Here is a 14201-nt window from a genome sequence, read left to right as displayed (position 1 = left end):
GGGGAACTGAAGGCAAAAAAAAATAATCATTTTTTGTTTACACTTTAGACCATGCACAATAATGTTTTCTACTTTTTTTTTTGGCATATCCGCCGTTTTTCCACCTAAAAAAATGTTTTGATTCCGATTTTGGGCATCAGCATTGCGACTCAGAATGGAATAGTCAGCGGTCATTTTTGCAGCTTATGACGTATGGGGAAGACATGCGAGAACGCCCCATATAGAAGCAGTGTTTTGACTGATGTTTGTCGTGAATATTGAGTCCGCGAAGAAATAGCAAAACAACGAAGAAAATATCCACAGCAGCACTTGTTTCTCTTGATTACGAAATCTCTGTTCCCCATATCATGTCACAGCAGGCTGCTGATTTAGATATTGAGCCCGCACTGAAAAGGCAGGAACAGCGGGAAAAGTGCAACTTCGAACGTATTTTTCTTGAAAAAACATAAAACGTGACCCCACAAACTTAACTATACTAATGTTTAGCGTTCCAAAAACAATGTTAGAAAAATTTCTGATTTTGGCCTTCATTTCTCCTTTAACTATCTCAACAACAAACATAGTTTTAACAGGTCGTTGCTTTATCTAAGAGAAGATATCGAATGTCTCTTTTAAAAAAAAATTTTGCATCTCTATTGATATAGACATGAATTGCGAATCATCATCTGGAACACCACAGATGTAATTCTCGAGGAAGAGTCCATCACTGGCGAAATGATGAGCGATATTTATGTCAAGGGGTTAGTCTTCACATTAAGTGGCCTGCGTGGCCAGCGTATTGTTGGCGCGAGGGGCATAAGCCACGTGGAGAATGGGGAGAAGTGCTGTGAAATGAACAGTGCCCCTCCCCATGCTCCTCGCGGCTTCGCCACTCGTTAATTTGCCATTCGCGCCAAAAATACTGCCACCTACGAAGTCACCTTTGCATTTAGTTGGACTGAGCGAATTTGAGTGTATTAGCAAATACTAAAGCCGTGTTTACACTCAACGTTGATTATGATCAACTGAAGTATATATCAGGCTATCATACTCCATTCAATTTTATCCAATTATGGTTCTGTTCACATTTGTGAAAATTCAAATACAATACGCAGGGTAGCCTCGCAGTGTGAGACAATGGCGCCGTATGCTGCCACGATTATCATCACCATCATGTGCTTGAGGCGAGAAGAGAACCAAGGTTGCTTCCAAGAATAGAAGAAGACAAATCCAAACCTTCGCTCCATAAAGCGATTAGAAGTTTCGTCTGCTCATACCACCACGTGCTCGCCATTCTGTTCAATTACGCATTGTAATTACTTCAAACAACCCCTTTGAGGTTGTTTGAAGTAATTATAATCCAGTTATAATCAGGGACTGCAATTAGTTGATGTGAACCCATTTCATATTTAATTCGATCATAATCGAGGTCTAATGTGAACATGTCTTAAGTGACGTCTGAAGAAAAAATCCAAGACTGGTATTCTATCATTAAAATACTAGAAGATTACTACTTCGACTGCGTCTCGGGTTTGCATTATGTCTCGAATTCTCCCAACTCCCCTTGTGTTTAGATGAGGCCTATGGAAACACGGAAAAAAGTAATTACCAAAATTAATAATTATCAACATTACCAAATTGACGTCTGTTTTCTATGCGTATGTCCGGCCTCTTATTGATGATAAATTGCGTCATAACGTTGTCTAAGTGGTTGGGGAAATCACGAGCCGCAGTTAATTACAGGGTTAAAATGAGGGGAAAGATGCAGTTAACAGCCTCAAGCATGAATGTTATTCAAATTGACGCGAACATTGTCAAGAGCTTTTCTCGCTTTTCTGATTGGCTACTTACAACAGTCAATAGAATGTGATTGGTTAAATATTTGGCAGTTCGGCAGTTGCACAGATTTTTGCATAAATTAAAATTGTATCTGTTTTTACTCTAACTGATCATAAAAATTAGCCAATTAGCGACGGTTATAGTAAAATCTATTTTTTCAGGTGGATCGATGTTGTTGACGAGAAGCAAAAGACTGACACTCATTACAGGTAAGATGAGGGGAGATGCATTAATAAAGAAACCAGAGCAATGGATCTTTGTCGCCTGGCGGCCTTGCTGCTCAAAGGCAATAGAGTTCGGGGTGCAAAATTAACGTTTTCCGTCCCTCGGGACTCAAAATGGCCGCCAGGCGAAAAAAAGCCCATAACAGCAAGAAGTTACAACACATCAGAAAGGTCAGTGTTCATCAGTGATCTCGGCAGCCATTTTACAAAACTTTGTCTTGCCTTGAAAATCGCATTAGTCAATGAAATTCAAAAATTTTACAGAAAACGCAAAGCTTAACTTGACATTTGTTGGCTGAAAAGGTAGCCTTAACTTCAGCCGCCGCCTCCTCCGCTTGCTAAGTGTCGAGTTTAAGAAACGACGACGGCCACGGCAAAGACAACGCCAAAAAAGCAGTAATATTATTAGTTGAAAGAACCAAAATGATCGTGCTGCACGTGCGGCTCGCATTTTTGTACATTTCTCTCCCGTACTCGTCAAAACAATAGACACTTTACGCAAAGACGACGATTTCGATTTCTCTGCCATACTCCACAAAACGACAACGTGGAAACACCAAATTTTAGGTTTTGACGACAACGTGAGCATATAACAATGAAAAAGTAATTTTCAGTTTTGACTTAAAAACCGTCCTTACCCATCCAGTGACAGGATAGTTCTCCTGTATTGTACGAGGTGAACAAGACGGAATATTCACGAAATACTTGCGATAACGCAAAGTTATATTTTGGACTAACCTTTTTGTTGCCGTAGCCGTCGTCTTGGCTTAACTCCCTAATAACGCAAAATGACCAATTGGTTGTAGCATACTTCGCCCATATTGTACAACATAAACAAGATGGAAACATCGTGAATAGCTCAAACTAATAGTTTGAAGTGACGTTTTCTTCTCCGTAGCAGTTGTGTTTTCTTAAACTCCCCAGTAACTTAACGTGCGGTGGAGCCGGCAGCTGAAATTGAGGCTACAGCTGAAAGGGTTGACTTCACCTTACTTCCTCTTGCAGTAGTTCTCGCCCTGTTCAAAAAACTGTTTGCGACTCTTATGTCCATTCTCGCCCATTTTCTTTTTCCTTAATCAGGTCTATGGATGGTGATGGCAACTTCAACTGGCGTATGGTGTTTCCGTTCGATTACTTGCCAATCGAGAAGAAAGTAGTGGTCAGGAAGAAGGTAACCTTTACAAGATGCTTTCATTTCTCTAAAAAGCCACTAAACCTGGGGCGCATTATATTTAGGCTATAAATTCCAAAGTAACGAAGATACTCATTTCCCTGTTCTAGTACATGGAGTTATTCCATTTGTCAGATCTACTAGCGTTGTTCAATTTTGCTCCCGATAACCGAATGAACAAAATCACTAGCGACCCAAGCATAACCCAACCATAACGCAAACACAAGCACACGACGCAGCACAGACAAAGATTGACCTGTTGCATGTTCTCTCTTACCAACGCGGCGCTGCGAGTGGAATTTGGAAGGGGTCTTTTTCATTGGACGAACATCACGGCTTGCGCTGTGCTTGCGTTACTTTCCGTTTTCACACAACGCAAGCGAACGTTAGCATAAGGGCAAGCACAAGGATAAGGAAATGCCCATTTTCATGGCGAAGTAAGCGCTCTTGTTCTTGCGTTTGTGCTTGCGCTTTGTGCTTGCGTCGCTAGTGAAAACGAGGCTTAAATAAAATCGTGAAATGCTGGACGCGAAAGTCGTGCCCAGACTTTTGCGAGCCTGGTTTTCAAATCAATCTGATTCAAAACAACGATTTCTTCTTCAACTGATTCCCAACTTTTGAATTTTCTTACGAGGTTAATTCTTAGTTTGAAATAGGTTGAGAAATTAACATCACTTTTTAAAGATCTGAAATGTCTGGAGACTTAGAGTCAAAGTTTCGTCTAATTACGTACAGTTCTGGACATAAATGTGTTTGTCTTTAATCGCGTTATCAAGCTGGACTAGTATATTGAAAGTTCACTGTTGACTTATTGAGGTGTTAATAATAACCGCAACTTTCAAGGTCCGAAGCTATAGGCAATTTCCGAGTTCATGTCTGTGTCCTCTTCAAAAAGAGTCTAAGTGCGACTTTTTTGTGATAGTAATTAGTTCTACTTTAAATATGAAAACTAATTTCCGTAAGAAAAACTTCGCACTTAGACTCGCTTCGAAGAGGAGGAAGACATGAACTCGGCAATGGCCTATTCGGCTGGTAACATCAACCAACAGATTGCAATTATTATTGAATTACGTAACTTGATTATTAATTGAAGTCCTGAGGGTAAGAAGAAATAGTACAAAACAAACTTCCCGTGTTTATGTTGGTAGAATTCAACTCGTTTTGACGCATCCCTTGCTCAAGCACCAGAGTTGTGATAAATCGGTGAATTACACCGTTTCCCAGAATTCTGCGAAAGTTTTTCTGAAGCAGAATTGCACTGAGTAGTCTAACTGTGTAATATTTATTAGCCGCGATATTACCTGGGAGTGAGATCAGCACACTTCTTTATATCCCACCACAGCCGACCGGAATTGAACAATATTGATATAACTTGGAAAATTTAACCCCAGCTTCAAAAGCGACATCTCTTTTTGTTATTGCGTTCTATCCCCCAGGAACATTTTTGGAGCCTGGATGAAACTGAGGAGAAAGCATCGCCTAAACTGAAAATACAGATATGGGAGAACGACATCTTCTCAAGTGACGACTTCATAGGTACTAAATTGTTGCGTTTCTCGTTTTTGTTCACGTCACTTTTTCGTCTTTCTATCCATCTTTGGCATGCGGGTTGTGTATACCTGTGCTTACAATATTTATTAACTATTTAAGTCTCTCTGGATCGGGTGTTATTTTGATACAGTATTTTTAATAGAAAAGTTATTTCCATTTAAGGTCAACAAATTGCATAACGGTCATTTGTTCAATTAAATTCCTGATTCTTCAACTTGATCTCGTAAATTTTGTCTTAAAGAATCGCCGGTTCATATTTCACCCTTAGTACTAAAGAACTAGAGAATTGCGTTTTAAACCCAGGCAACTGAGCTGATCTCGAATGACGCTTCTTTAGAAAGTCAAAAATCCCTGACAGTAACTTAATTAGTTACAAATGACTTGGTCGTGCTTACATCTAACAGAATAATTTAGAAAACTGAGAACATAAAATTCAACATTTTTTCCTCAACAGGCCAGCTGGAGTTAGATTTGACGGATTTACCCAAACCATGCGCAGATCCTGATCATTGTGGTAACGCCAAGAAAGATCCTGGTTTGAATGGCAAAACGTTTAACCTGTTTGCACAGAAAAGCGCCCAAGGCTGGTGGGCCTGTTACAAGCCTGGAGTGCCAGAAGTTCAGGTAGGCTAACAAAATAAGAAATCAAGTGAAGATATGCCTGATCCTCGCAGATATATATACGCAGTTCAATATATGATTCGGCATTTCATATATCATGTCGTTCGTTAAAATAAGAAACCTTACTTTCATGAACATCTTGATAATGTTGAAATCCTTTTAATTATATATTCAGCCATGCAGATAGACTCCAGTCTGTTTGTTTGAGTAACTTTCCGATAGGTTTCATCCAGGAAGTTCAGCCATGCTTGACTTCTTAACATTTTCCATCACTGACTCGTCTATTGGCCTTAAACAAGGTTCGCTATTTGTAAACGATGGCGTGCATCAAATTTTATTGAATAGTCAAATTTGTCAACCCCCGTACCAAAGAAATGCCTGTTGCAACAGCCAATGAACGTCTGGTTGGTCTATGAAAAAGAATGGGTCACGTCACGCGAAAGAGCCTTTAATATTAAAGTAAGATTTTCTCTGTGTTGTAGTTGCTTTTTTATGGTGGCTAAACCAATAATAAAGATGGCTTTTTGTTTTTCATAATTTCAAAGAAGCTCACTAAAGACCATTATTGATCATTAAAACCTCTTTAGGGTAAAGTTGAGATGACCTTGGAATTGCTAGCCGGTTATGAAGCTGCGGCTAAACCCGCGGGACAGGGACGGGATGAGCCCAATCAACATCCTGTATTGGAGGAACCAAAGTAAGTCTGTCGTAATTGGTCATTTGTAAATATCTGTTTGTAATACCGAGTCTTTGGAGGTATTCGTTAAAGTGTCGCATTAACATACGTCGAGTTTCTTTAGAGAAGTCGTCTTGCTAAGCGCACCAGATTGACTTTAAAAAGTTAAACGAAACCTTGCAGACCAGGAACTTACGACTTGGAGTGAACATCAGGCACCTACCAAATTTAAATGATCATTTTCATTTTCCCAAACCGAGCTTAGTATTCCAGGAAAGCAAGTTCCCTCTCAAATTCATCGACATGTGGCGTAATCGAAGTCGTTGCACATTGGTTGGCGAAGTTAATAATTCTTGTTTATCGACCTTCTTGAACTTTGTTGGATCGGAACAGAATCAAAAGATCTAAAGCGGACTCGTGAGGCATCATCACTCTTTTTTGCTTTTGCTGTATTAACCAACAACAAACTTTGTTTCAAACCAATAAATGTTAATGGTTAGTAAGGGCCTTTCTGTGCAACGAACTTATGCTTACTGATCCTTTTCTAGCCGCCCAGCAACGTCCTTCTTGTGGTTTACGTCCCCGTTCAAAACCCTTCGCTACATCATCTGGAGGCGATACAAATGGATTCTTCTTCTCCTGCTGATAATAATTATTGTCACTCTACTCGTTGTTCTCTTTGTTTATGCTATGCCGGTAAGTACTCAGTAACGAGTTAATTGCTTGTGTCAGTTTTGTTTCAAAGAAATATTGTGGGAGTGATCGTTGCGTTCACGTATCTTTTGAGATGATCGTAACCTTGGCGCTGTCTTGTTGCCAACATCTCCAATCGGGAAAATTGTCAGAGACTACGTTTACATTAAAGCAAAAACTTCCCGGTTGGTAACTATTCACAGCATTTTGAGTTTAACCACAAAACATGAATGCAGCATAAAAAGGGTTCGTCACGAATCCAGAACCCTGTGAAAGAGTACTCTCCTTCAAACGGGTTTATATTCAAATCAAGTATTCCCACGACTGTATATTGTAAACAGTACCTAGAACGATTAAATGAGTCTTTCTTTAATCAACCAGCGAATAGCCGCTATCTCAAGCCAAGTAAAAGGTTGCATCTGAGCATAATAAAGGGACTACTTAAAACGTGATATTCCGAGCTATTAAGACAAGAAAACCGAGACCTTGAGAGGATAATCGATACTCCTTGTGGGCGCTTATTGCAAACTTTAACAATAAAGACATTGAAGAATGGACAGCAGTAAACTATAGGAGCAGTTTTTGCTCAATATATCTTTCAAGAAAAAAAAGGTTTGGTCATAGATGTAGTCCATTTTACAGTAGTCCATTTTACAGTTATGTGCTTAGTTACCTGGCCTGTGAATGAAAGTGAGACTAGAGATGACCTTGTTTTGATAGAAACGTTATTCCTTTCATTATGTTAATTCCAACTAATTTGCATGAGAACAACATCATTAACATGAGAAAAGCAGGTTGGGCTGTATCATAACAAGGTCAACACCAGGAAACTAAGCACATGACTGTAAAAAGATTATTTGATGGAAATGAATGTCCAGCGGATAGGAATAGCAGTCGTGTCTGAAACAGACAACGCTTCCACCGTCGAGTGAAGAGATTGCCATAGAGAGTGGACAACTGGAAATAGGAAAAACACGATCATGATGATGAGTCCAATGTTAGCCTCATGATGGAAACTTGTACGATATGTTTGTGTATTTTCTATTATTGCAGGGCTATACCGTAAAGAAGATTTTTAACGTTTGAAAACAACCCACCAGCTTTGCTAATGGAGGACACAGCAATCACATGGTCATCAGTTTCTTTAGTTAATACCATTTGGGCTATCTCGTAACAAATTAAAAGACTGAAAGTCACGAATTTTGGGAAAAAAAATTCTTTGAGAAGTAACTTCTTGACTGTTCTTTATTGGTTGATTTTTTTTTCTTCAGTATTCAATTCAGTAGGATTAAAATATTGCTAGGTAGTTGTGTACTTGAATCTTTGTGGTGAAATTTTCGTTCTCGTCTTCAGCTCGAAGGAAACCGTGTTAAGGTATGAATTCAAAATGATTTTGTCATCATACAAGTAACTAAGAGGCAAGTATCTGCTCAATAAAATTGAATAGTATTTTAAAAACTTTCCTTATATTTACTGCATTGCAACGTTGTATTTCTTTCCTTCACGCTTAGCTAACTGTTTGGTCTACGAAAATCTGTATCTGCAAGTAAATTCATTTTGTGTGTTCAGTCGTGAAAACTCAATTTATGCATCTCCAAAACAAGACTAATAACGTTTTAGGAGGTAGTGACTAACTTTCTGCTAAACGCTCTATAGAGTTATCAAGGTTATTTGTTGAAGGTGTAACAACAACGAAAGGTAATCTGTTTACACCTTAGCTTATTGCACGTCGAAAAATTCAAAATTCAAAGTAGCTTTCATTCGTTTAAAAAAATAACAGTATCCATGAAAATTCTCGTGCTTTTATTCGCTTTGGAAACGAATTTCAATCAAATTTAAAAATGCGCATGGGATAAGGTTTTGCCAACGTTTCCAGGAACGCGTAGCTTTACGTAAACAATTACGTAAACGCGAAAGGAGACCTTTTGTCACTTCTTTCAAACAGCAGGAATTTTTGCAGAATGATTTGCACAAGGCGGAGGTTAAGAGTCCGAGAGGGAATTCTCTTCAAGCACCCAACAGTTTCTTTACAGTGTAACCCTGAAAACAAACCAAAGCACAACATAAGCACCTTGGCACTAGCACACATTTCAACCGGAGGTCCTTGTTAAGGAGACTCAAATCAGTTTCAACAATAGACCTAATCGGCTAACTCAATGTTGTACCCAATTCAAATCTCCCGGGATTAAGGATCTTTGCGTTTTGTATTTGCATAATAAAGAAGCATTCATATTTGAATGATATGGAAATACCTGGAACAAAACGTTTCATTCCAAAAGGGTTTGAATTAGGTACAACATTGAGTTAGCCGATGAGGTTGACTAGCAATAGAGTTATTTTCATAGAGTTATGACATTATAGTTAGAGTTAAGTTTCCAAAATTCTGAATAGAAGGTTTTGGAAGGCCTAAATCCTAAATTCAGAAATACAGAAAGTATCCTAAACATGCATAAAAGCTAACCTTAGGCCTAAGGTTAGCTTTTATGAATGTTGGCTGAGGATTTTGGAAACTTAACTCTAACTCTACGACGTAACTCTAAGAATAGCTGTCCCCGTTAGCCGATTTGGTCTATTTCTACAAACTGTACTATTTGGAAGGATTGAATCTACCAACTGTTTTACGTTACGGCAAATGAAACCGTGCATACGGAACCCGCTTCCGCAGCGCGCGCGGCAGTCAAAACTGTGCTATCCTGTCAATAATTTGCCCTGTCACCGGAAACGGTGTATTTCTTAGGCTCGATATCCACCGCTCACTCGAGTTCGGGTATCCTCCCCGAGAAGAGACGGCTGGACGCGTGAGCGATAAGTTGTGTCTGTGACGTAATTTCAAATATAATTTATGCGAAGTTAATATTTGCGGGGAAATAGCATTAGACATCCCAAAATACTAATTTTAACAAAACACTAATTACATAACACTGCCTAAACGTCTGTGCGAAGTTTCCAGATAATACGAGTTGAGTTTGTGGTTAAATGATCAATGTGACTTTGAATTCAACCGGCGAATCATCAACAAAATCTTCGGCCGCTTCAGCTCTCGGTCGACCTCATCGGCCCCCTCGTTTTGCCACCAATAAACTAAGCAGTAATTTCAATTGATCTTGAGGAATTTTACTTGCTCTTACATTAGCGGAAGTCTGAAGAGAAAATTGCAAAAGCAATGGATTCGAAAGCCGTATTTTGACCTTGGCGCCAACTGGAAAATCAGTGAAGTTTCCGAACTCAGGCGGTAGAAACGACACAATCCCCATTCTCCAGCTTCTCGAACACTTTTCGTTGTCGAGATCTTAGATGTTTCCTACCTTAAAAGCACTGTAAACCTCGAACGGGCCGGGTCAAAGAATACCTTCGCAGCCAAAAAATATAATTATGCCAGACCGATTTGTGCAGGCGAGTTTCTGATTGGTGGAGATTAACAATGGCTCACCTCACGCGTCCAGCTGTGATTTCGAGAGTGAGCGATGGCTCATTTCCCGAAACAGCGGCTGGTAATGGAGCCTATGCATTTATGTGCGTAAACGGCGTTGTTGTCGATCTACCTTGTCGAAAAGGATGCCACTTATATCTTTTTAACGAAATTAACACAAATACATTATCTATACAGTTTTGACGTCTTCTTGCACTTGATTCGAAGATACCAGACTGAATTCGTCTTAAAATAGTTAGGAAAAGCACAAGAGCTGACGCTCGAATCGCCGCACAACGGCAGCCCAGTTTTGGCGCCAAAGTTTGTCGACAAAAAGTTTACCACGAGATCTTTTAAATTGTTTTCTGGCCCTTTTAATTGTGAACAATTGACGTGACGTCGGATAGCAAAGTTTTTCCCGCTCACTAAATTCTTATTGGTCAATTTAATTTTCAGTAGTTCTGGCCGTATACACGGAAGTTATGGTACCATTTATGAGACACCAATGATTGCTTAACAAGATGCTCAGACATGCAAACTCTCTGCAGAGTCAATAGATTCTCTGGAGCGGATTCATAGCCACCTTCACAACTGGAATTTTTAAAGTAGCTCTGAATCCTCTGCGGAGAAATTTTGTTAACTTTGGATATTGGCCTGCCAATCACTTAGGGGTCACCAAGTTCGTTCTTGAGATATAAGCGTTTAAAGACAAAATCGTCAGTGTATGGCATTTTGAGATGACCTATTACGTCAAATTAATAAGTGCATGTTGGTAAGCAATTATTGGTGCTCCATTTGGTACAATAACGTTGCTGTTACGTGAACAGTGTAGAGTTAATCCTTCTTATAAGATATTCCCTCTAAGCTGTTGAACCTGTTTTGAGCCACCTTAGTGTCCTTGTTTATACTAGGTCCTAACTAACAAGACACCTTGTTAGTTTTGATAAAGATCGCCTTACCTTTAGTAAAAATAACGGCGATTTTCAGTTCATTTTGTCGCAAAACCTGAATCAAAGTTATTTCTCTGGTTAATAACAGTTATAACAAAGTAAAATCTTACCGGCGCAGCGTAGACAAACAGAACCACCAAAGCAACAAGTAACACAATTATCAAGAATGTTAAAATCTTCCATTTGAAGCGGCGCCATAGGATGTACCGCAAGCTCTTAAAGGGAGATGAAAACCAAGCAAAGGATGTCGCAGGTCGACTATAAAATAAAAGAGCACAAATAGACCATTTTACAGTTGTAGCTAAGTTACCTGTGGGAGACACAGTGGCCTCATGGTTAGAGTTCTCGACTCTCCGGATCGAGTTGTCCGGGTTCGGGTCCTGGCTGGGGACATTGTGTTCTGTTCTTGGGCAAGACACTTTACTCTCACGGTGCCTCTCTCCACCCAGGTGTATACATGGGTACCGGCGAAATGCTGGGGGTAACCCTGCGATGGACTAGCATCCCATCCAGGGGGGAGTAGAAATACTCCTAGTCGCTTCATGCTAATGAAACCGGAGATAAGTGCCGGCCTGACGGGCCTTCTGGCTCGTAAACAGAGAATTTACTTTTTACTTTTTAGCTAAGTTACCGGGCCTGAGAATGGAAGCGAGGCTGCCAGTGACCCTGCTTTGATACAAACCTTTGCGCTTTGCTAATGTTAATGTAGACTAATTAGAATTAAAACAACACAATTTAGATAATGACTGTTTGATAAAAAAAAGTATTGTATATGGTAGCACATACTGCCTCTTTTTGCTCGATGGAAAGCCTAAGGTTTGAACGCAGCCGGAGAATGAGCAGTCTCAGTTTGTGCATCCGCCTTTGCCTAAGCTTCCTTCTGTTTAAAAAGCTTTTCCCGACCCCTAGCTGATCATTTATTCAAGCGGCAAGTTGTCCAATGTTAGCGGCCCCTCGCACTAAAATTAAATCGCAATTGATTGAAATTGAAAACTAGAAGCCTTATAATAAATCAGCTGGCTCAGTCGAGATTGCCCCTGAACCTTCGTCGAAGAGGTTGTTGGTTCGGATTCGATTCGAAACTGATTCCGAGTTTCTGTAGTTTCTCCACTGAGATTTTAATCTTCGAATGGTAAGAATAAGTCTTCTCGGATAAGACTCGCATATCACTCATTCAGCATGAATGGTCAACTTTGATAGAATCTTCTAAACTTGAGTGACCTACGGAGGCCACAATCAACAGCAGTCAAATTGAAGGAATTGAGACCGCTAAACTAGTAATCCAAAAAAGGCCTTATACTCACTTTGGGGGATCTAGTGTGGGGTTCTGGTTGGGGTCTTCGCGTCCTTTCCCAGCCGGTTTCTCATCACATTCTTGTTTCGTCAAAAGCTCTAGGGTCATCTCCAGTTTGCCCTGCAAATATAAAGCACGTGGAACCCGATCATGAAGAACTACAAATTACCGTTGTCATCATTTGGGTAACCATGTGAGCTGCTTGGTTTTATGTTGCTTCGAAGAGAAAAAACAACTTACGTTCAAATAATCGATTCTTCTTGATTCAATCCATAGATTGGGAAACGTTACGGAAATAATAGTAATTATGGATAAATACTATTAGGTTGGGTGATCGAGGGAGATTTATCACGCAAATGCGCTGAAACGGTGAATCACTATTGAGCCCACGATGGCTCATTCATTTTCATCGCTCACTCTGGGTAACCGTTCAATGAGGCATTTTCGAAATATCAATATTCAGCTTGATAGTCAGGCACAGAGGACAAAAACAATAGCAACAAGTTGCAATGAATGTGAAAGATATTAGCATATCATCCACTTTCCTTTGTCTTTGTCCTCTGAACCTCTCTTTCAAGCTGAATTTTCATATATCGAAAGTGGCCAAAGAGAACAGTTTTGTGCTCGAGACTCGCCAGTGGAGATTTGGGTTTTGGCACATTCAAAACGGATCTTTTTGCGTGACTTTAGGCAAAGCACCTTCCACAGTGGTCTCATCTTATTAGTAGGGAGCTTAAGATCTACGACGACGACGTCGACGAAAACGCCAGAAAACAATGATATCATTGGTTACAAGAGCATAAATAATCGTGCTGCACGTGCGGCACGGATTTTAGCTCATATTTTTGCGGTTCTCTGCTTGACGACGACGTGAAATCACTAAATTTTAGGTTTTGACGACAACGTGAGCATGCAAGAGAGAATCTTTCATTCTCTATTTTCAGTCTGAAACCGCTCGTACCAATTTATTTTTAGGATATTTCGCCCACATTGTACGAAGTGAACGAGATGAAATAATCGCGAAAGACTTTTACTAGAGCTAAGCTCTATTTTGAGCTGACGTTTTCGTCGACGTCGCCGTCGTTGATCTTAAGCTCCCTAATATTGGTTCTGGAGGGCGCTTTACATATGCTGTACAACTAGGTACTAAAAAAATAGTTGGTCAAAGGTGAAATATACGATTAAAGAACGGGCTATTCAGGTTTCTTTAATAAAAAGGCCCGTTCTCGAAAGTGCATTAATTATTTCTCCCAAGAAATACAAAGTAACATACCGCCAGTGTTTGTTCACCGTCGACAGCAGGCCACCAGCCATAGATTCGCTTTAAATCGAACAGGGATACCAACTCTACTTTCTTCTTTCGCCTCTCTGTTCCTTGCGGGGGCATCTGGTGCAAGCCGCAATTCCGTGCATTCTTAGCCGGTCGTGGCAATTTGCTCAAGTTTAATTCCAATTGACCTGCGAAAGGATAGAAGAAGTTTAGGATTGTCACAAATGACAACACATCTTGTACTTTTATTAGCGTATTTGCCACTCAAGTTTTTGATGGCTAAACACTGACACGTTATCAAAGCTGAAAGGTCAAAAATTGGACGTTTAACAAGTAAATAGCATGGTGGCTTCTGTGAGCAAACTCGTATGTTAATTAAACAGAATGTAAACAATGATTTCAACAAAGATTCCCTTATTTGGTAGAGCAAGTGTTCAAGTTGCTTCGTTCACTGCGATTATCTTTTGCTTAGAATATCACAAATGTGCTGCATAACATCATTAAGAAATGAATCACACCCTCAC

The 14201-nt window shown here is 39.9% G+C and overlaps 2 protein-coding genes across 3 annotated transcripts in view; one reads left to right on the top strand and one right to left on the bottom strand.

Moving 5' to 3' along the window:
* LOC138043746 (myoferlin-like) overlaps window positions 1–8212 on the top strand; it is a 63742-nt gene extending 55530 nt beyond the window's left edge. Inside the window, exons 54-61 of the mRNA XM_068890160.1 lie at window positions 645–740; window positions 1980–2027; window positions 3123–3213; window positions 4650–4749; window positions 5219–5388; window positions 5973–6082; window positions 6610–6757; window positions 7808–8212. Coding sequence (XP_068746261.1) covers window positions 645–740; window positions 1980–2027; window positions 3123–3213; window positions 4650–4749; window positions 5219–5388; window positions 5973–6082; window positions 6610–6757; window positions 7808–7840 — 796 coding nt within the window. The 3' untranslated portion in view covers window positions 7841–8212. The remainder of the gene's footprint in view (window positions 1–644; window positions 741–1979; window positions 2028–3122; window positions 3214–4649; window positions 4750–5218; window positions 5389–5972; window positions 6083–6609; window positions 6758–7807) is intronic.
* Window positions 7985–14201, bottom strand: part of LOC138043748 (myoferlin-like) — a 68678-nt gene continuing 62461 nt past the window's right edge. Inside the window, exons 52-55 of one of the 2 annotated variants that reach the window (XM_068890167.1) lie at window positions 13681–13865; window positions 12418–12527; window positions 11224–11371; window positions 7985–8794 (exon numbers count right to left, since the gene is read on the bottom strand). In XM_068890167.1, coding sequence (XP_068746268.1) covers window positions 8762–8794; window positions 11224–11371; window positions 12418–12527; window positions 13681–13865 — 476 coding nt within the window. In that variant the 3' untranslated portion in view covers window positions 7985–8761. Of the gene's footprint in view, window positions 8795–11223; window positions 11372–12417; window positions 12528–13680; window positions 13866–14201 lie in introns of those variants that run through there. The other variant, XR_011131321.1, reaches the window with a different exon arrangement.

The sequence above is a fragment of the Montipora capricornis genome, chromosome 3 (assembly GCF_036669925.1).
Source record: "Montipora capricornis isolate CH-2021 chromosome 3, ASM3666992v2, whole genome shotgun sequence".
In the NCBI taxonomy this organism is placed as follows: Eukaryota; Metazoa; Cnidaria; class Anthozoa; order Scleractinia; family Acroporidae; genus Montipora; species Montipora capricornis.
This window is presented reverse-complemented; position numbering and strand designations above follow the sequence as displayed.